The sequence below is a fragment of the Tamandua tetradactyla genome, chromosome 13 (assembly GCF_023851605.1).
Source record: "Tamandua tetradactyla isolate mTamTet1 chromosome 13, mTamTet1.pri, whole genome shotgun sequence".
NCBI lineage: Eukaryota > Metazoa > Chordata > Mammalia > Pilosa > Myrmecophagidae > Tamandua > Tamandua tetradactyla.
This window is the reverse complement of record NC_135339.1, coordinates 49467839-49490638: the sequence shown is the minus strand read 5'-3', so window position 1 is coordinate 49490638 and position 22800 is coordinate 49467839. Positions and strand designations below refer to the sequence as shown.

At 41.2% G+C, this 22800-nt stretch overlaps 1 protein-coding gene and 1 long non-coding RNA gene across 2 annotated transcripts in view; one reads left to right on the top strand and one right to left on the bottom strand.

The window, feature by feature from the left end:
• Window positions 1-249: 249 nt before the first annotated feature.
• On the top strand, window positions 250-1388 carry CH25H (cholesterol 25-hydroxylase). Its single transcript, XM_077124389.1, has one exon. The coding sequence runs from the start codon at window positions 416-418 to the stop codon at window positions 1226-1228; it is 813 nt and encodes a 270-aa protein (XP_076980504.1). The 5' UTR covers window positions 250-415; the 3' UTR covers window positions 1229-1388.
• Window positions 1389-3239: 1851 nt separating this feature from the next.
• The window catches only part of LOC143653131 (uncharacterized), a 46577-nt gene continuing 27016 nt past the window's right edge, over window positions 3240-22800 (bottom strand). The window contains exon 3 of the long non-coding RNA XR_013161117.1: window positions 3240-3420. This is a non-coding gene — a long non-coding RNA (uncharacterized LOC143653131). The remainder of the gene's footprint in view (window positions 3421-22800) is intronic.

The following is a 22800-nucleotide window of genomic DNA, read 5'->3' as shown; positions in this document are numbered from 1 at the left end:
AGTAATTCTTCATTGGTTATCCAATGAAGACAATGGAAATAGTCTCTCTTGTTAGGGACTGTGGTGACATGAGTAAATTGAGCTGTCAAAACTCATGGAAACCCTACACTCAAGATCGGTGCATTGTATCGTATGTAAATTGTATATCAGTTGAAAAGGACAGGAAATGTAAATGCATGCATGTGAAAAGGTACATAGGCATTACATACATGCATATGTAAAAGCCAATTACAGACAGCTCTAGATGTGTGTATTTATAGCAAGTAAGCCCTACTCTGTGGTGTTACCTATTTATTCAAGCTCCTTTCCTGGGAAAGGGAGCCAAAACGCTGCTGACATCACTCGGGGCGGGGCTGCTGGTCCTAAGAAAAGCCAGCGGGACGCGAGTGGCAGCAGCAGCCCGGCGCAGCTCACCATGAGCCACGGCAATAGCTCCGACGTCCAGGTCCTCTGCGGCTCCGGCCAGCTGTTCCTGCAGCCCCTCTGGGACCGCTTGAGAACCCGGGAGGCTTTCATGCATTCGCCCTTCTTTCCAGTCATCTTCTCGATCATCACCTACGTGGGCTTCTGCCTTCCCTTCGTGGTGCTGGACGCCCTGTGCCCGTGGGTGCCGGCGTTGCGGCGCTACAAGATCCACCCTGACTTCTCGCCGTCCGCACGGCAGCTGCTGCCTTGCCTGGGCCAGACGTTCTACCAGCACCTGGTGTTCGTGTTCCCGGTGACGCTGCTGCACTGGGCCCGCACCCCGGCCACCCTGCCCGCCCACGCCCCCGAGGTACTGGAGCTGGCGCGCCACGTCGTGTTCTGCCTGCTGCTCTTCGACGCCGAGTTCTTCGTGTGGCATGTGCTGCACCACAAGGTGCCCTGGCTGTACCGGACTTTCCACAAGGTGCACCACCAGCACCCGTCCTCGTTCGCGCTGGCCACGCAGTACTTGAGCGTCTGGGAGCTGTTTTCCCTGGGCTTGATTGACATGGTGAACGTCGAGCTGCTCGGGTGCCACCCGCTAACCGTCCAGGTGTTCCACGTGGTCAATATCTGGCTGTCGGTGGAGGACCACTCGGGCTACGACTTCCCCTGGTCCACGCACAGACTGGTGCCTTTCCAGTGGTACGGGGGCGTAGCGCACCACGACCTGCATCACTCCCGGTTTAACTGCAACTTCGCACCTTACTTCACACACTGGGACAGAATTCTGGGAACCCTTCAATCTGCTCATGCCAAGTAACTGCGCGCTCCCAGCCTGGTGGTGTGGCTGCTGGGACATCTGACTTCATAAACTATGAAACATGTTCCTGCTGGACAGTGACCAAGATTCTAGTACTTGTTTTCCATAGAAATGTATATTTATTTTGAAACGAATGTTATTTGTGCTTTAAAAAAAGAATAAGAGCAAAACAAATACTGGCTCCTGTTTCACTGGCATTTTGACAAGAGGCAAAAGGGAGATGGAATGGGGGGTTGGGGGTTGATCAGCTGTAAAAGGCAAGAAAGGACTCTGGGAGTTGGGAAGTGGTAGGTCTGGGGGTGTATCTATTTTGGCCTAAAGATTTCACACAGGGAAACACAGTAAGTATTGCTGGGGAAAACACTATTTTTCTGAATGTTTTTCAGCTGTTTTCTGCCTAACAAGGAACTGATAGAATTAATCTGGAAAGTTTTACAGAGAGATGAACTCTGGATGACCATTTGATTGCTTGCTGGGGTGGTAGTGGTGGTGTTTGGAGGAGAGTGAAGACAATTGGAAGAACACCTAGCTTTGCAAAACAGGTAAGTCAAGCGTGTGCATTAGAGCGGCTGATAGACACATAAGGGGTTCAGGGTAAGCCCCTTTACATGAGTCAGCATCCTTAGATAATGCAAATGATCACTGAATTCAGTGGCTCTGCAATCCAGAATTTTGGTATATTTGGTTTTCCTAATTAAGACATAATTCAAAATACATACCCCTTTTCCAAAGAAAGAGAACAAGGGGTAATGATGTGGTGAAATTTGGCCTCAGATCCCTGGTTCCTCATCTGTAAAAGGAGACGGTGTCCAAGATGTTCTTGCAGATTACTCTTGGTTGTAAATGTCTGTTACTGAACACACGTGATTCACACATCACATGCGTATCTGTCTGCTGTCTAACTGTTTTCAATTTAGCATTTGAATGTAGTTCATGTTGTGGTAAGTTGAAAATTAAGAGTTTAGATGGAGAAGTATAAAGCAAAGCAGGTTTGCATCTCAACTCATAACTTATGATACAAACTATCTTGTTTAAAGATGAAAATATCTACCCTAACTGGTCTCCACAGTCTGCCAAATGAGACTCCTTAGAAATAGGTTTAGGCCCTAAGAAGGTGGGTGGAATGCAGTTGGAATGCCCAAGGACTGATTTCCCCACATCCGCTACCCCCTACCCCACCCCCAACCCCTGCAATGTGTATGCTCCCTTGGCTTCTACGCTTAAGATCACCTCCTCATTTGTCAGCAGCAGGATTTAAAGTTTATATGGATTTATGGTATGAAAGTGAAATCTACAAGCACAGGAGGTGAGATGTGAGGGGAAAGTGCTATATTACTGGAGGTAGTGTATCAATATCAGCAGCTTGCCCACTGGAGAATGAAGAGATGTGGACTAAACAGAAAGTCCAGCTGTGAGTCATTCTGAGCAGCTCCAGGAACCTAAAAGCTGCACTTTCAAACCCTGAATAATGAGGCTTTTTCACAGTTCACCCTCAAAAGAATTTTTCTCTATAAGGGAATTTTGTATTTGGGGAAAATTGTCCACATGGTTATTTTTTGGATTTAGAAACACTTTCTCAAAATCATAGCTTATCATTTGTGATACCTGGGTGGGAGGGTAGGAGTGGGAGAGAGGAGAGGATGGGCAATTTTTCAGGTAGTTTGAAAGCCTAACAATAGCAACAACAATGATAATAATAATGAGGAAATACCATTTGCATGCACTCACTCATTGTTTTTACTTGCTCCCCACAACAATACCCTGAGGAATGTAGGACAGTTATTTTTTTTTAATTGTTTTATTGAGAAATCTTCACACATATACTTTCTATACATACTGCACAATCAGTGGCTCACAATATCATCACATAGTTGTGTATTCATCACCATGATCCTTTTTTAGAACATGTGCATCACTCCAGAAAAAGAAATAAAAAGAAAAAAGAAAAAACTCATACATCCTATACACCTTACCCCTCCCTCTCATTGACCATTAGTTTTACCATCTACCCAATTTATTTTACCCTTAGGGCAGTTATTATCATCATCATCATCTCATGTTATGGGTGGAGAACTGGTATGCACACATGTTGAGTAACTTGTTCCATATTATAAATACCAGGTGTTGGAGCCAGTTCTTGAACTTAGTTCTTGAGAGTGTCCTTTCCACTTCTCGTACGGTAATCTTCACAGCTGCAAGAAAGATGGAAACTCTGCAACATCTGTTGCTCCTTCCTCAGCCACTGTCCCTCAAACCCAGCATTCATCCCCCACCCCTGGCCCAAACTACTCTGACACTGCTGTCTTCTAATTCAAAGCCTCTGCCTGTGCAGTGGAAAAAGCGAGAGAAGCAAGGCCAAAGCCAGTCTATACAGGAACTGGGCAAGCAGGGTGGCAGGTCAAGGACTCCTTTTCCTGCATTCCTCATTGCATACTGGTTAAAAGCACAAGTTCTGGGGGTGCGAAGATAGTTCAGTGGTAGAATTTTCGACTGCCATGTAGGAGACCTGGGTTCAATTCCTGGCCCATGCACTTCCCAAACAAACAAGCAAACAAACAAATGAAAAACAAAAATTCAACAAATGGTGTTGCAATAAGGGGGATACTCACATGGAAAAAGAATGAAATGTGACCGCTGCCATACAGCATACAAAGAAAAAAAAAACGAACACAAGTACTGAGGTTAGATTACCTGGGTGGGCATCTTAGCTCTGTATCTTAGTAGCTGAGTGACTACGGGCAAGCTTCTTAAACTCTGTGCCCCAGTTTCCTAATTTATAGCATGTAGATAATTATAGAACCCACCTCACAGAATTGTGAGGGGTTTTTAGGTTACTTTATATAAAATGCTAGATCGGTTAGAGGTCTTGGCTGTGATTGATGCTTCCTGATGTGAACACTGGATTGCAGTTCAGAATTATAATCCTCTGTCCACAAGCAAGTTTGAGTTCTTCCATCTTAATAGGTATGATGGTTAATTTCTTGAGTCAACTTGGATAGGTTATAGTGTCCAATTGTTTGGTCAAGCATTGGTCTGCTTGGGACAATGAGGGTTTTTGTATATGGGGTTTGCATCTATAATCAGTTGACTGAATCTACAATCTACAAAGGAGATTGCTTTTAGCAAGGTGGGTAATCTCCTTATCCAAATAGTTAGAGATCTTAAAAGTCAGAACTGAGGTTTTCAGAGGTCAGAGAAGAATTTCTGCCTCACCTTTAACCTTGGCTCTTGCTGGAATTTTCACCCAGCCAGCTTCCCTGGGGGAATTCAGACTAAGCACTTTAACATCACTTTTATCAGAGTTTCTAGCCATGGTTCTGCCTAACAGAGTTCAGACTTGCCAATCTTCATGGTTATGTGAACCAAATCCTCATAATAAACTCTCTCTACGTATATTTATACACACACACAAATCCTGTTGGTTCTGTTTCTCTGGAACCAAATAACGCAGAGCTTTTGATCTTGCTGTTTCTCTTTTGTCATCCTTTCAAGGTCAAATTTTGGAAAGAGACGGAAGGATGTGTTTGTCTCATTCTACTTCCTCAGCTCTGAGTCATCCACTCCCACCTCTTCCTCAAACTTTTCTTTCTTGGTTTACTGCTCTATTCCTAATAATCACTTTTCTAATAATTTATTTGTTTTCCATATCCTTGGCTCCTTTTTTTTTTTTTTTGATGTACTGTACTTGTTTTTGCTAACTGCTCTCTTCTTAGAATATGATTCTTAGATTTAGTGAAGTTTCTCTATATAGTTTTCTTTCCTAATTCTCCAGTTGCTTCTTCTCTCTTCCTTGGCTCCTCTTGCTTCATATCAGGGAAGCAAGCCTCAAGGCACTTCTCCTTTTTATTTAAAAATATCTATAACAATATATATAGTATACAGCATATGTAATGCATATCCTTCTTACCATCTCCTAATGCACCCCATAAATCTCTTATTTTATGGCATTTTAATGCACACACACACACAAACACAATTGCACATGTGTATGTACGCACATCAAATATATACATGCTTATGTGTGCTATATAGTATACATCCTATATACACAAAAACTACATGTACACATACTATATTATATGTTCATGTGTATGCCCACATGAGCTAAATCATGAAAGACTGGTATACATTCAAATATGGGTATGTGCATACACGCTATATAGGAATAAATACTATACATATATTATATAAATATATACACTATATGTACACGTTATATTACATATTGTATATATGTACACATATGATATATGCACAGTACACTATATGACACATGCTATCTATGTATAAGTGCATACCCTATGTATATATACACTCACTATATATAGACATCCTTTATAGAGACACTCTATATGTACACCCATATTATGTGTACTCATCCACTCTCTCTGTATATTTAAATCTCTCTCTCTGTATATATGTATACACATATATACCATGACCATTTCTGTCCTGTTTACCTTTATCACCAACCTGAGCACCATGTGTACTTCTTGATAAATAGTTGGTTCAGTATTGCATGAATCCTGGAAGGACTAGAAACACACCTTTCCCACTACTGACATCTTTCTCATCCTGCCCTTCTTGTTCTTCTCCACTCTCCATCACTACTAGGCCTTCCCAGCTTCTTACTAATGCCATGCTCACAACCAGTGAGGCCTGTTCTAGAAAAGGTCATAGTCAACTGAGGAAGAGAATCAGACAAGCAAACTCAGCTAATCTAATGTGGTTAGTGCCATAATGAGGATATGAATAGATTGTTAAGGAGGAAAAAAAAAAAGCTGGGACAAAGAATTGTCATTTAAGCTAAATCATGAAAAATTTGTATGTATTCATCAGACAAGATAAAGGCCATACCTGATAGAAGAAATGGCAGCTGCACAATCAGAGATAAAAGAACAACACATTGAAACAGCTCAGAGCACTGGATGGGTGTGGAAAGAACTCTAAGGCACATATTTAATAAGGAAATTAGAACCTGGGTTTGGGTCTCAGAAAGCAACAATTGTCTTGCCTCTTGAGAAGACATTGAAACTGCTTAAACTGTTTATTACCAGCCTATGTCACAGGGTTATTGAAATACTATAAGTAAAATTAATTTGAAGTAAATTTGAGGCTTTGCTATTATTTGTTGATTTATAATGGATGTGTGTATGCATACATTGAGACTGGATTTGGAAATGCCATGCCAAGAAGTTTGGATTATATTCTCTGGGCAATGGTGAAGGGAGGGCTCTGCAGATTTTAAGCAGAAGAGTGACAGGATTAAATCTGGTTTAAGAAGACAACCAGCTGCAGATAAGAGTGGTAGTGATTCTAGTTAGGAGATCGTCACAAGTTCTGCTAAATTCCCACTCTGGCTCTGGTACTTAGTGATCTTGAGCAAGTTACCTAATCTCTTCAAGGTTCAATTTCCTCACCTGTAAAATGACAGGCAGAGGAGGCAGCGGTGGTGATGTAGTATCTACCCTTAGGATTATGGTGCGCATTCAAGAAGATAACATTTAGAGAACCCACTGCATTCTGCCTGGCATAGAATAAGCATTCTGTGACTAGTAGCTCTAGAAATTGTTACAAAAAATATTATGATTATACGTGAGACATAATGAGCCTGTCCCCCAACCAGCAATTGTAGATGGAATGGAGTGAAGGAAATGAATATCTGTTTTGTTATAGAAGTAAGTAACATATGCTCATGGAAACATTTTGAACACTATAAAACAGTATAAAATAAACTCCCCCCTCATTCATTTATTCCCACTCTTTCTTGGATACCCAATCAGAAAGTGTCTCTCTCTTTGTTTCTGTCTTTCTATCACTTGATCTTCTACCCATCTCTATATCTACCTATATCTATCTATCTATCATCTATCTATCTATATCTATCTATCCAGTGTATTTAATCTATATTCCTTTTCAGCTGGGATGCATTTAATTGGTTTTATAAAGTTTAAGGACAGAAAATTAATATCAACCGAAATCCTTTAGATATTTGTATACCAGGGCAAAGGTGTTTCCCCCCTTGAAATATATTTTGCTTATTTCATTTTTCTGTTACAACTTGATCACTACACAAAACAAGAAGAGAAACCTAGATTCCCTCTCTTCCACAGCTTCCAGGGAAGCTTTGCTTGGTGTAACTGCTGCACCTGAAAGCCCAGGCTACAGGAAAGGCTAGATTTGCCCACAGCTGGGAGGGAGTGTTCCCTCCTCTGTGGCCTCTTACAGCCCCCTCCCTCCCTGCCTTCCCCTGAAGCAACTGTCTTTTCAACTGAAGAGAAAGATCTCCAAAGGAAGAGGACAGGTCTTCTAAAGCTTTGAAATCTTCAAGGATCTTGCACTTGAAGGCTCTCATGGACCTTCTCTGGAATTCAGGCCCTAGGGCTTGCAGCTGAAGAGGCTGGGTTTGAGTTGCCTGTTTTGGGCAGAGTGTCTATTTGGGGGCAGAATAACTGGATGGCGAGGAGCTGGACTAGCAGAGGCAATGTCAGCCTGAGACCCACCAGGAGAGGGCTCTTTCTTCTCTCTGTGCCATGGGACAGCTCCACACCTGGCGCTGCAATCTTTTAGATAAGGGGAATTTGGCAGCAAAGTGCTTTTGAAAGGAGAAGTCTCTTGGAATTAGACACTTAGCTGGAAAAAGTCACTCCCTATTAGACAGTTTGAGCCCCTGTTAGCTGGAGAAAGGGGAGTCACTCTTCTCCGCAGTGGCTGTGCTTAGTTCCAGTCCAGCACTGCTGAGGGGAGACGGCCCATGCTCCAGCACTGCCACATTCAGAGACTTCTGGAATGCTAAGCTGAAGTGCCACTGTCATTTCTCTGTTTAAAAAATGAGGAAACTGAGGCCCAGAAATGAGAAGTGACTTTCTCCCTCGTGCCACTGGGCTAGAAGTCAAAGGCCTGTGCTCCTCCTCCTGCTCCACCTGGCAGCTTCCCTCCTGCAGAGGCTCCTGATCCACAGAGCCACTGGGGGCTGAGTCTTGCTGAAGTTCAGAAATGCCGTCGAGACGCTGCTGAGAAATTGTTGCAAAACATATTCTTTGTTGATCATTTGCATAAACTCAGGAAAAACACCTCTAACGACTGAAGTGTATATTTACTAAGACTTATTTCTAGCACATCACTTTGTGGGGATTGGTGTGAACTTTTATTTTATCTCTGTGGACTCTGAAAAGCTTTATTATGCTTAAGAAAGCATCCATACACTGGAATACAGCTCAGCAATAAACAGAAATGACCTCATAATCTGTGGAACAACAAGGATGTATCAGCAAATAATTATGTCGATTAAAAGAAACCAGACAAAAAAAGGTTAATAGTATATAGTTCCATTATATAAAACTCTAGAAAATCCAAACGAATCCATTGTAACAGAGTAGATCAGTAGTTGTTTGAGGAGGGGGCAGTGTGGCCAGGAGGGATTAGCAAGGGATGTGAGAAAACTTTCAAGGATGATGGATGTGTTCACCAGCTTGATTGTGGAGATGGTTTAACAAGTGTATGCATATGTCAAAATTCATCAAATTGTATGTGTTGAATATGTGTAGTTTATTATATGTGAAATATACTAAATTAATAATAATGACAGATTAGTCTAAGACCTTAAGCTCTGAGTCTTAGTCTTGAAATCAATTCACTAGGAAAAAATATGGGAGAGGAGTGGATGACATTACACACACATGTGTACACACACGCACTCACACACACACACATAGTCTAAGATCGATTCTTTGCCTATCCTTACTCCTGACCTATGAGAGACATCTCTCAAGTGGAAGAAGACATATTTGGGAGATTGCAAAGCCAGATCCCTTTCTCTGAGAACTCCCCCATCCATGCACACACACAGGTTGAAGCCCTGTGACCATGGGATGCTATATGATCCCCAATCATGGCCACAGATTTCTGAACCTGGGTTGGAAATCTGATCTACATAGGAATAATGAAATTATCTCCCAGGAATTTAGCATACATAAACAAGGGAGTTGAGATTGCTGTGTTGTGGCTACCACGTTGTGCCATGTGAATGGAGATGCACTGAAAGCTCATCTGTTGAACAAAAGGAGGATAAGCTGATTTTTCAGGAAGAAGAGATGGGAGACACAGAGCCCTGAAAAGGGAGTTGCGGGGGGAATGGGGGTTATGAGAGCAGTCAGCCACCTTATTTTCTGAAGCCTTTCAGGACCCAGGTTCCAGGCCCTAAGCTTACTGCACTTCCTGCCTTCAGGTTCCATGATATTCCAATAAATTCCCCTTCTTGGCTGGTTGAATGCATTTTTTGTTGTATTCAAAGAGAAAGTTGGTTAAAAACATGAGGGTTCTGTGCTGTCCTTTGGCATTTAGGTTAAAGGAGGAAACCCCATTAATACAAACCAGTCTAAGAGTTATGGGTTGTTATCATCAGTGGATAACAGTAGCTGATCACAAGTAATGGTCTGAGGCTGTGGGCCCCCACAGGCCAGGCTCCTGACTATGTGTCATTGTAAGGGGCCAAGGGGAATCCTCTGACCTTACATAGTAATTCATAGTCATTACTATGATGTACATAGTAATGTATGTGTTGCTGTTTTATAACAACATGAGTGCAAAGTTTATTTCAAACTTCTGCTAAAAGAGAGTTTGAATCAAGTCCTACTTGGAAGCCCAAACCTTACTCCAATGTCTTTCTTCCCACAGAAAACATATGAGCATATTCTTATTTCCTAACCGATCTCTTATGGGCAATGGGTCCAGCAGTGGCACACTGAGTCCTCAATGGGTTTGAGGCCTCAGCCGATGCTAGCAGCTTCTTAGCAGTTTCACTTCCTCACTGGGTTAATTTTCCATTTGATGCAGCTTAGTGTTTTCCTTGTCTGTCTGTCTCCAGCAGTGTCTCTCTTGTCTCCCTTTTCTTTTCTTTTTGTATCATATTGTTCTCTGGCTGACATTCATCAAATCCTTACTATGTGCCAGGCTCTATCCCTCTCATTTTACATCTAGTAACTCACTTAATTCCTCTAAGCAGCCCCATGAAGGGCGCAGAGAGGTTAAGACACTTGCCCTGGATCACTCAGCTACTATGTAGCAGAGCCATGATGCAAACGAGACAGACTGCATGAGAGTCCACTTTTGTCATCATTGCGGTCTGCTGTCCCTCAGTTGCTCTCTTTTTCTGTATCATTATTTCCTTCTTATGCTCACATTGGAAAATGAATCAAGAGTTGCTTAGAAGAGCTTTAACTTTTTCCTTCATGCCCCTGTTCTTTTTGTCAGGAAAAGGCTGGTTTCTTCAAGCAGAGATTATATTTTCATAAAGGGCAGCTAGTCTGTGAAGTCATCCAAGGGAACATTTCAATGGGATACTTTGGGACAGGATGAGAGGACCATCACAGGCAGTGTTCATGGGTAAAGGAAGAATGGGGTCATAAATGAAAGAGCTTTGCAAAAAATGCAGTGTGACTGTAATGCTTTTTTTTTTTTTTCTGGTACAGTGAGGTAGTACCCTCTCTTAAAGGGCAATGAGGAGGGAATTGGTAAGGGATTGAAGAGCTGGGTTCCAGGAGTGAGTTCCAGTAGCTGGGCTCCCAGCCAGCTTTGCAGTTAAGGGGAACTGTGGTCTTCTCATTCAGGGTTAGGCTTCTTTCTACGCTGACTCTTCCTAGCAGCCTGCTTCAGCGCAGGGCCTCTCTGTGGCCATGTCACCTCAGCCCAGCCCAGCCTATCAGGTCACTCAAAACAGTTCTATGCTTTGTCCCTAGCTTCCTCCCCAAGCATTTCCTCCTAACATATTCATGAGCATGACAAGAGTGATCCTGATAACAATGATGATAATAATAATAATGGCTCAAACATTACAGTTGATTGCAATGCCTCAGGCACTGTTCTAAATGCTTTGCACACATGGTTCCTTTTCATCTTTAAACAATCTTGTTCTCAGAGCTTGTTAGCTTAGTTAAATAATATCTTTATCAGCTGATCTCAAAGATCCATTCCGGGTAATAAAAAGTAAACAAATGAATGAACAAATTAATTTCCAGTTATATTAGTGCTACAAAGAAAATGAAACAGGGCCAAGGATGAAGGGGGAAAGTTCCTGTAGATGGGGGACAGGGACAATCTCTTTGAAGAGGTGATATTTAAAGGAGACCTGAATGACAAGAGGGAGCCAGCCATATAAAGTATAACGTTGTGGTTATTGCCATCTCCCTGACAAGCAAACTCTGAAAGCAAATTGCACAAGATCAAGCATGGTGAGAGATGGAGCTGGGAGCCTAAGCTAGTCTAACTTCATGGCTCATGTCCTTTCCAAGGAATCCCCATAGCATGCCATGCCTTGTTTTGGCTGCCACTGCTTTACTTGTCTAAGAGGTCTCCTTTGCTTCTTGCTCCAGCAACACCTATCCCTTTTACATTACTGTTCCTCTCTGACTTTTTAAAAATTTTTATTTACTATGATTCACACTCATTATTCAGTTGTTAAGGCAGATTTTACCCTGGAAGATTAGCTTCCAACATGATATCTGGTCTGGTTTCAGCAGTAAACCTGGGGCTGAGATTGTACATGCCTTGCCACTGCGGTCTGTCTACAGGATGCTCCATTTCAGAGCTTCCACTTCAGTCCCCAACCCAGCCTGCAGAATAAAGATGATTGCCGGACTCTGAGTTGGATCAACAGTTAAGCCCTTTTCATATCGTATTATCAGCTCTACTTCTTCTCTAGATGCCTTCAGGACTCTATCAGGTGCCCCAGAAAAGTCCTTCCAGAATCTCACTACATTGGAAAGAGTTTTGGGCAGGCAAGAAAGAAGAGATGATCAGCAATTGCATTCCTCAAGTCTCCTCACCAGAGTTTCTCCACTTTTTCTGCCTCCTTACCGTGGTCCTTAGGGAAGCAGCCTCACCCTTCCATTAGCAACCCCTGTACATCTTCACTTCTGAGTTCAGACACCGTTGAGAACTAAGACTAGGGAGTCAAATGGGAGTTAAAAATACTTTGGAGGACAGAGAGGGAAAAGTGAAGCCCTCAAAGCATTCAACTTCTTAAAACATTAACTCCCCCCATTGGAGGAATATAGACCAATATTCTCCTAATTCATCAGACTGATAATTCACTAATTTCATGGGGAAAATTGTGAAGGAGTGGAGAATAGCGCTTCAACTTCTATTCTAATGAAAGTCCTTTCCTAGAAACATGAGACCAGGAGAAGAGAGAGCATGCCTATCTTTTTTTTTTTCTTTCTTTCATGGGCAGGCACCAGAAATCGAACCCAGGTCTCAGCATGGCAGGCGAGAACTCTGCCACTGAGCCACTGTTGCACCACTCAAGGCAATACTTTTATTTTGAGAAAATACTATTGCGACCTCTTCCAGCCCAAATAATTATATATTGAACCAAATCACGCAATCTTTTTAAAAATATTTTTTGTTGAAAAATCTTCACATACGTACAGTCCAGTCCATCCATAGTATACAATCAGTGGTTCACAATATCATCACATAGTTGTGTATTCATCACCACGGTCATTTTTAGGATATTTGTATCACTCCAGAAAAAGAAATAAAAAACAAATCAAAACTCATACATCCCATACCCCTTACTCCTCCCTCTCATTGACCACTAGTATTTTAATCTACCCAATTTTTAACCCTTTACCCCCCCATTATTTATTTATTTTTTATCCTTATTTTTTTTTACTCATCTGTCCATCCCCTGGATAAAAGGAGCATCAGACACGATTTTCACAATCACACAGTCACCTTGTAAAAGCTACATAGTTGTACAATCATCTTCAAGAATCAAGGCTACCGGACCCAGTTCAACTGTTTCAGGTACTTCCCTCTAGCCACTCCAATACACCATAAACTAAAAAGGGATAGCTATATAATGCATAGAAATAACCTCCAGTATAACCTCTTGACTCTGTTTGAAATCCCTCAGCCACTGAAACTTTATTTTGTCTCATTTCTCTCTTCCCCCTTTTGGTCAAGAAGGCTTTCTCAATCCCTTGATGCCGGGTCCTGGCTCATCCTGGGATTTTGTCCCATGTTGCCAGAGATATTTACAACCCTGGGAGTCATGTCCCTAGAAGGGAGGGCAGTGAGTTCATCTGCAGAATTGGCTTAGAGAGAGAAACTATATCTGAGCCACTAAAGAGGTTCTCTGAGGGTAACTCTTAGGCACAATTTTAAGTAGGCTTAGTTTCTCTTTTGCAGGAAAAAGTTTCACAGGCACAAACTCCAAGATCGAGGGCTCAGGTGGTCCCCAGTGCTTGCGCTAATATCAGGTATTCTTCAGATGGGGAACTTGAATACGTTCTCCTTTCTCCCCAGTTCCCCAAGGGACTTTGCCCATACTTTTTTATTCGCTGCCCAAATTACTTTGGGATATATTGGGGCAGCACACTAATCAGTACAAACCAACAAGATCTCATGCCCGATTTAAGAGTCCATGCCATTACAGTGTTCAAACATACTGACCATACAAGTTAAATAAGATAATGGGCTATCCAAAATATAAATTTTGCACCAACATCTCTTCCTTTGGTCTTACATAGAAGTTGAAGTTTTGAAATATGGACAATATCATGCTTTACTCAGTATTCTGATTTATTTTAGTCTTATCCAGATCAGCTTCATTCATATCTCCAGTCGAAGTCTGATCACTTTTTTAACTTTTTAAACAGTTGCTTTATGGGGGTAATGCTGACTTTCATAGTTTCAGTGCTCTTACTCAGAGTCTCAGATGTCACATAAGTACCTGAAGTTTCTGGGAACAACCAGGTTATACACAAATAGCTCACTATCTTAAAATTTAGAAATAACAGCTAAAACTTCTGAATATATGCAACTGCTGTTAAGAGCTTAAAATCTAAGGCCCTTTACAATAGGCCCCAACCTGACAACCCAATCCCTCAACATCAGTTCACCGAGTTTTTATATTATAGTTAGTCCATATGAGTGAGGCTTGAAAATATTTGTCTTTTTGTTTTTGACATTACATTCAACATACTGTCCTCAAGGCTCATTCATCTAGCTGAATGATACATACATATGTATAATTGTACCAAAAAATATAGTTGCATGCTTTGGCATATGGATATCCAGTTCTCCAAATACAATTTATTGAAGAGGCTTCTCTGTCCCAGGTAGGTTGGCTTGACCACCTTATCAAAGATCAATTGTCCATAGATGAGAGGGTCTATTTCTGAACACTCAGTTAGATTCCATACATATGTATAGTTCCCCTTTCCAGCCCTCAGTCATTGTACCCTTCGCCACCTCCATCCACTGTGAATTGAGAATACTGCCACCATAAACACCTGTGTGCAAATGCCCATTCATATCCCCACTCTCAGTTCCTCCAGGTATATACTGAGCAATAGGATTGCAGGATTATATGGCAACTCCACCCCTAGCCTCCTGTGGAACCAGCATGCTGCCCTCTGGAGGGACTGCACGTCTCAGCTTCCCTACCAACAGGGATAGGTACATCTCTTTCTCCACATTTTCTCTAGCACTTTTTTTCCCCTCTCTGTTCATTTTTAAACAGCTTTATACACACAGCATACAATCTAATGTAAGCGTATTGCCATGCCTTAATCACCATAATCCATATGAAGACATTTCCTTTTCTTCTGCAAAGAATCCATTCCCCTCTTCCATATCCCTCACTTGTTCACATTTAGTTTTGGCCTAATGCATTTGTTATATTCAGAGGAAGCATATTACATGTGATTGTTGACTACTGACACTAGCTTGCATAGATTGTACTTTTTCCTGTACAACGTCCCATTTTCAACACCTTGGAATGTTGACATTCATTTTTTCTCCCTCATGCAAAAATGTTTTTGCATTTGTACATATAATCACCATCATTGTCCACTCTAGGCATTCCTAAATTATGTTATCTTAACTTTATCCTCTGTCGTTCTTTCTGGTGTCATGAGTGTCCCCAGCTCTTCCCCTCACACTACTCACATTCAGCTTTGATCAGAATACTTGTATTATTGTGCTATAATCAGGTAGTATCGTGCTATCCATTTTTGAATTTTTACAATCAGTCTTGTTGCACATTCTAATTCCTTTAGCACCAAATGCCCAATCTCTACCATCTTCCTATCTCCTGGTAGCCTGTGTTCTTAACTTTAACTCTCAAAGTTCACTCATTAATGTTAGTTCATGTTAGTGAGACCATACAGTATTTGTCTTTTTGTTTCTGGCTAATATAACTTGGCATAATGTTCTCAAGATTCATCCATGTTGTTACATGCTTCATGACTTTATTCTGTCTTACAGCTGTGTAATATTCCATCCTATGTATATACCACAACGTGTTTAGCCACTCGTACTTTGATGGACATTTAGGCTGTTTCCATCTCTTGGTAATCACAGATAATGCTACTGTAAACATCGGTGTGAAATGTATGTTTGTGTCCTTGCCTTCAGTTCCTCTGAATATATACCTAGTAATGGGATTGCTGGAGCATATAGCAATTCTGTACTTAGCTTCCTGAGGAACCACCAAACTGCCTTCCAGAGTGGTTGTACCATTTTATATTTCCACCAGCAGTGGATAAGTGTGCCTCTTTCTCTATATCCTCTCCACCACTTGTCGTTTTCTGTTTTTTTAATAATAGCCATTGTAGTGGGTGTGAGATGATCTCCCATTACAGTCTGGATTTGCATTTCCTTAATAGCCAGTGAAGTTGAGCATCTTTTCATGTGCCTTTTAGCCATTTGTATTTCCTCTTCTGAAAAGTGTCTCTTCATGTCTTTTGCTCACTTTTTAATTGGGTTGTTTGTCTTTCTGTTGTTGAACTGTAGAATCTCTTTATATATTCTGGATACTAAACCCTTATCTGATATATGGCTTCCAAATATTGTCTCCCATTGCGTAGCCTGCCTTTTTACTTTCCTGACAAAGTTCTTTGATGCACAAAAGTGTCTAATTTTGAGGAGATCCTATTTATCTAATTCTTTTTTCATTGCTCATGTTTTGGGTGTATGCTCTAGGAAACCACCTCCTATCACAAGATTTACATTTCCTTACATTCTCTTCTAAAAGTATTATGGTCTTAACTCTAATGTTTAGGTCTTTGATCCATTTTGAGCTAATTTTCATACAGGTTGTTAGGTATGGATCCTCTTTCATTCTTTTGCATTTGGATATCCAGTTCTCCAAGCACAATTTATTGAAGAGGCTTCTCTGTCCCAGGTAGGTTGGCTTGACCACCTTATCAAAGATCAATTGTCCATACATGAGAGGGTCTATTTCTGAATATCAATTAAATTCCATTGGTCAGTATATCTATCTTTATGTGAGTACCATGTTGTTTTGACTACTGTAGCTTTGTAATATGCTTTAAAGTCAGGTAATGTGAGACCTCCCACTTCATTTCTTTATTCTCAATATATTTTTAGCTATTTGGGGCACATTGTCTTTCCAAATAAATTTGGTTATTAGTTTTCTTATTTCTGCAGAGTAAGTTTTGGGGATTTTAACTGGTATTGCAATGAATCTATAAACCAATTTGGGTAGAATTGACATCTTTTTTTTTTTTTAATTTTTTTATTAATCAAAAAAAAGAAAAGAAATTAACACAACATTTAGAAATCATTCCATTCTACAAATGCACTCAGTAATTCTTAGTATCATCACATAGATGTATGATCATCATTTCTTAGTACATTTGCATCGATTTAGGAAAAGAACTAGCAAAACAGCAGAAAAAGATATAGAATGTTAATATAGAGAAGAGAATTAAAATAATAATACTAATTATATATATATATATAAAAAGGAAAAAGAAAAAAAACAAAAACAAAAGATACAAACACACAAACAAACAAACAAAAAACCATATTTCAGGTGCAGCTTCATTCAGTGTTCCAACCTAGTTACATTACACTTAGGTATTATTGTGCTGTCCATTTTTGAGTTTTTGTATCTAGCCCTGGTGCACAGTCTGTATCCCTTCAGCTCCAATTACCCATTATCTTACCCTGTTTCTAACTCCTGCTGGTCTCTGTTACCAATGATATATTCCAAGCTGATTCTCGAATGTCGGTTCACATCAGTGGGACCTTACAGTATTTGTCCTTTAGTTTTGGGCTAGACTCACTCAGCATAATGTTCTCTAGGTCCATCCATGTTATTACATGCTTCATAAGTTTAGTCTGTCTTAAAGCTGCATAATATTCCATCGTAGGCATACGCCACAGTTTGTTTAGCCACTCTTCTGTTGATGGACATTTTGGCTGTTTCCATCTCTTTGCAATTGTAGATAATGCTGCTATAAACACTGGTGTGCAAATGTCCGTCTGTGTCTTTGCCCTTAAGTCCTTCGAGTAGACACCTAGCAGTGGTATTGCTGGGTCGTAATCCATTCTGCCATTCTATGTCTTTTGATTGGGAAATTCAGTCCATTAACTTTTAGTGTTATTACTGTTTGGATAATATTTTCCTCTACCATTTTGGCTTTTGTATTATATATACCATATCTGATTTTCCTTCTTTCTACACTTTACTCCATACCTCTATCTTCTGTCTTTTTGTATCTGACTCTAGTGCTCCCTTTAGTATTTCTTGCAGAGCTGGTCTCTTGGTCACAAATTCTCTCAGTGACTTTTTGTCTATAAATGTTTTAATTTCTCCTTCATTTTTGAAGGACAATTTTGCTGGATATAGGAGTCTTGGTTGGCAGTTTTTCTCTTTTAGTAATTTAAATATATCATCCCACTGTCTTCTAGCTTCCATGGTTTCTGCTGAGAAATCTACACATAGTCTTATTGGGTTTCCCTTGTATGTGACAGATTGTTTTTCTCTTGCTCCTTTCAAGATCCTCTCTTTCTCTTTGACCTCTGACATTCTAACTAGTAAGTGTCTTGGAGAACGCCTATTTGGGTCTATTCTCTTTGGGGTGCGCTGCACTTCTTGGATCTGTAATTTTAGGTCTTTCATAAGAGTTGGGAAGTTTTCAGTGATAATTTCTTCCATTAGTTTTTCTCCTCCTTTTCTCTTCTCTTCTCCTTCTGGGACACCCACAACACGTATATTTGTGCGCTTCATATTGTCATTCAGTTCCCTGATCCCCTGCTCAAGTTTTTCCATTCTTTTCCCTATAGTTTCTGTTTCTTTTTGGAATTCAGATGTTCCATCCTCCAGTTCACTAATTGCAGCTTCTGTCTCTTTAGATCTACCATTGTAGGTATCCATTGTTTTTTCCATTTTTTCTTCTTTGTCCTTCACTCCCATAAGTTCTGTGATTTGTTTTTTCAGATTTTCTATTTCTTATTTTTGTTCAGCCCATGTCTTCTTCATGTCCTCCCTCAATTTATTGATTTGGTTTTTGAAGAGTTTTTCCATTTCTGTTCGTATATTCAGCATTAGTTGTCTCAGCTCCTGTATCTCATTTGAACTATTGGTTTGTTCCTTTGACTGGGCCATATCGTCAATTTTCCAAGTGTCATCCATTATTTTCTGCTGGTGTCTGGGCATTTGATCAGATTTCCCTGGGTGTGGGACCCAGCTGGTTGAAAGCTTTTTCTGTGAAATCTCTGGGCTCTGTTTTTCTTTTCCTGCCCAGTAGGTGGCGCTCGTGGCGCTCGCCTGTCTGCACGGCAGTTGGCCCGGGAAACCGCGCGTGGAGGCGGGGGTCGCTGGCCGCCGCGGCTTGGGAGAGTGCCGGTCCTAATTGCCCAGCTGGCCCTAAACGCCAAGCGTGACGGGAGGGCCCCGCTATCCAACGTTCCCAGTCAGACCGGGGAGCCACGTGCGTGGAGGGGACCCCAGTCGCCAGCCGCCCCAGCCGTGAAAACGCGCGCCCCTCGGGTATCTCACCGCAGCAGATTCTTCCTGCCCGTTCAGCTGTTCCAGAATGGGGTACGCTGTCTTTTTGGTCTCTGTCGTGACTCCGGGAGCTGTTTCATATTGTTTCTGTTTCTTTAGTTGCTTTTCTGGAGGAGGAACTAAGACCCGCGCGTCTTACTAAGCCGCCATCTTCTCCGGAAGTCTAGAATTGACATCTTAACTGTATTTAGTCTTCCAACCCATGAACATGGTATGCCCTTCCATTTATTTAGGTCTTCTATGATTTCTTTAAGCAATTTCTTGTAGTTTTCTGTGTATAGGTCTTTTGTGTCCTTAGTTAAATTTATTCCTATATATTTGATTCTTCTGGTTGCTATTGTAAATGGAATTTTTTCCTTGATTTCCTCTTCCAATTGCTCATTACTTGTGTAAAGAAACACTACTGATTTTGGGGGTGTCGATCTTGTACCCTGACACTTTACTACACTCATTTATTAGCTCTAGTGGCTTTGCTGTAGATTTTTTGGGAATTTTGACATACAGTATTATGTCATCTGCAAACAGTGAGAGTTTTACTTCTTCCTTTCCAATTTGGGTGCCTTTTATTTCTTTTTCTTGTCTAATTGCTCTAGCTAGAACTTCTGGCACAATGCTGAATAACAATGGTGGCAGCGGACATCCTTGTTTTGTTCCTGATCTTAGAGGGAAAGCTTTCAGTCTTTCCCCATTGAGGATGATGTTAGTTGTGGGTTTTTCATATATTTCCTTTATCATGTTGAGGATGTTCCCTTCTATTCCTATCCTTTGAAGTGTTTTCATCAAGAAAGGATGTTGAATTTTGTAAAATGCCTTTTCTGCATCAATCAAGACGATCATGTGTTTTTTCTGCTTTGATTTGTTGATATGGAGTATTACATGAATTGATTTTCTTATGTTGAACAAGGCTTACATACTTGGAATAAATCCCACTTGGTCATGGTATATAATTCTTTTAATGTGCTGCTGGATTTGATTCGCAAATATTTTGGAGGATTTTTGTATCTATATTCATTAAAGAGATTGGTCTGTAATTTTCTTTTATTGTATCTTTGTCTGGCTTTGGTATTAGAGTGATGTTGGCTTCAGAGAATGTTAGGTAACTTTCCCTCCTCTTCAATTTTTTTAAAGAGTTTGGGCAGGATTGGTACTAATTCTTTAGCCCTCTTAAGGTTTTTCCTGGTTGCTGTAACAAAGTACCCCAGACTAGTTTGGCCTAACCAACAGGAATATATTGCCTCGTGGTTCTGGAGACTAGATGTCTGAAATAAGAATAGCATAGTTTGCTATGCATCAATATATAAGCAGAACAAATAATATCACTCAAGTTCAGATAGCTTTATCTGCAAGGATATTCAATACAACAAGTTCCATAAAGGCAGGAACTTTATCTTGCTCATTGCTGTATTCCCAGGCACTTAATAGATGTGTATTAAACTAACAAATGAATAATTAACAAGTGGATTAAATCTAAAAAGTCCAACAGTGGAGACTGGTTATGTAGCTTATGGTATGAGTACAATGGAAACTATGTACTCTTAAATAGATGTTACAAATGTCAGCTTCAACTGAGGTAGCCTGGTTCTGGGGCCTGTGCTCTCAGCAACTCACTAGGCTGCCTGGATTCCATAAAAATGCCAATTTGTGATCCATAAATAAATAAGTATATATATTAGAAAAAAGAACTGGATTATAGATATAGTCATTAAAATTTTAAACATGGCTATAATTAGAGCAATGGTTATGGGTGAATCTTTTTCTATTTTGTGACTTTCTATGTTGCCAGATCTTTTAGAATGGACAAATAATACCCTTCAAATGAAAATAAAAGGTCATTAAAATAATTAGAAGGCTTGGACTTTACAGAAAAGATTCATGGACTTTTTAAAAAAACAGCTTTATTGAAGTCTAATTGACATACAGTAAATGGCCCATATTTGAAGTGGACAATTTGGTTACATTTTGACATGTGCATGCATCCATGAAATCATTACCTAAATCAAGAAAATGAAGATATTATCAGTCCCATAATTTCCTTTGTGCCTTTTGTAAATCCCCCCACCTCTTCCTGTGCCTCTTCACCACCAATCAATGGTCTTCCTTCTGTCACTATCCATTTTTTTGCATTTTCTAGAATTATATATAAATGGACTAATATATTGGATATTTGGTTGTTTCCAAGTTGGGGCAATTATAAATCAAGATTCTATGGATACTTCTGGAGAAGATGGTGGCTTAGTAAGACATGCGGGTCTTAGTTCCTCCTCCAGAACTAAAGAACTAGAAACAGTGCAGAACAGCTCCTGGAGCCACGATAGAGACCAGACACACAGCGTACCCCATTCTGGAATGGCTGGACCAGCTAAGAGACTCTTCTGCGGTGAGGTCCCTGAGAGGCGCGCACGTCCCTGGGCTGCGGCAGCTGGCGGCCGGCGCCCCTCCCTCACACGCGGCTTCCCAGGCCAGCTGGGAGCCTCGGAGCGGCAGTTCCCCAAGCCGCGGTGGCCGGTGACCAGAGCCCTTTCCACACACGTGGCTTCCCAGGCTGGCTGGGAACCTTGGATCGATGGTTCCCCAAGCCGCGGCGGCCCTCCCGCATGCCGCTTCCCGGGCCGGCTGGGAGCTTTGGATCGGTGGTTCCCCAAGCTGCGGTGGCCGGCGACTGCAGCCCCTTCCACACATGCAGCTTCCCGGGCTGGCTGGGAGCCTCGGAATAGCGGTTCCCCAAGCTGCGGCGGCTGGCCACCCTCCCCCACAGGCGACTTCCTGGAGGGAAAGGAAAGAGTCTCTAACAGTAGTAGAGACTGAGCCCAACCTAACACCAATAGTGGCATTAATGAACAACTTCTGACTACTAAAAATAGGTCCTCAGCTCAGGCGAAACTGGTCAAGGCGGAAGTCGTCGATTGGGCTAACTGAAAAAGAGGAAAGGGGGCAAAACAGAGCCTTCTGTGGCTGTTTATACGGAGGCTTTTTTGCCTCTGGGCTCAGCACTGGGATTACATAGGTTACAACTGCCCCAAATGCAGAAACAGGCTGCTTTCAGGGCTCTCTACCACCTGAACCTTCCCTGCGGGAGGGGTGAAACACAAATCAGGTGGAATCCCTCTCTCAAGGAATTCAGATCCCAGGACTTCACAATTTGAATCCATTAAAACCAACCAACAACCTTTCCTCTGTCTCCACCACACACCCAGCAGCGAGAGTCTTCCAAAGTTAAAGGAGCCACAACATCTTTTGCTGGTGGGACCCGCAGACAGACAAGCACCACATACTGGGCAGGATAAGAAAAACAGAGTCCAGAGACTTCACAGGAAAGTTTTTCAACCTGCTGGGTCCCACGCTCAGGGAAATCTGATTAAATGCCCAGACGCCAGCAAAAAATGACAAATCACACCAGGAATATTGAAGAGATGGCCCAGTCAAAGGAACAAACCAATAGCTCAGATGAGATACAGGAGCTGAGACAACTAATTCTGAATATACGAACAGAAATGGAAAACCTCTTCAAAAACCAAATCAATAAATTGAGGGAGGACATGAAGAAGGCATGGGATCAACAAAAAGAAGAAATGGAAAGTCTGAAAAACAAATCACAGAACTAATGGGATTGAAAGACACAGTAGAAGAGATGAAAAAAAACAATGGACAATGGTAGATTTTTTGAAAATCATTGTTTTTCAAACAATTTTCAAAATTGTTTTTCATTGAAAAAACAATCTACAATGGTAGATTTCAATAGACAGAG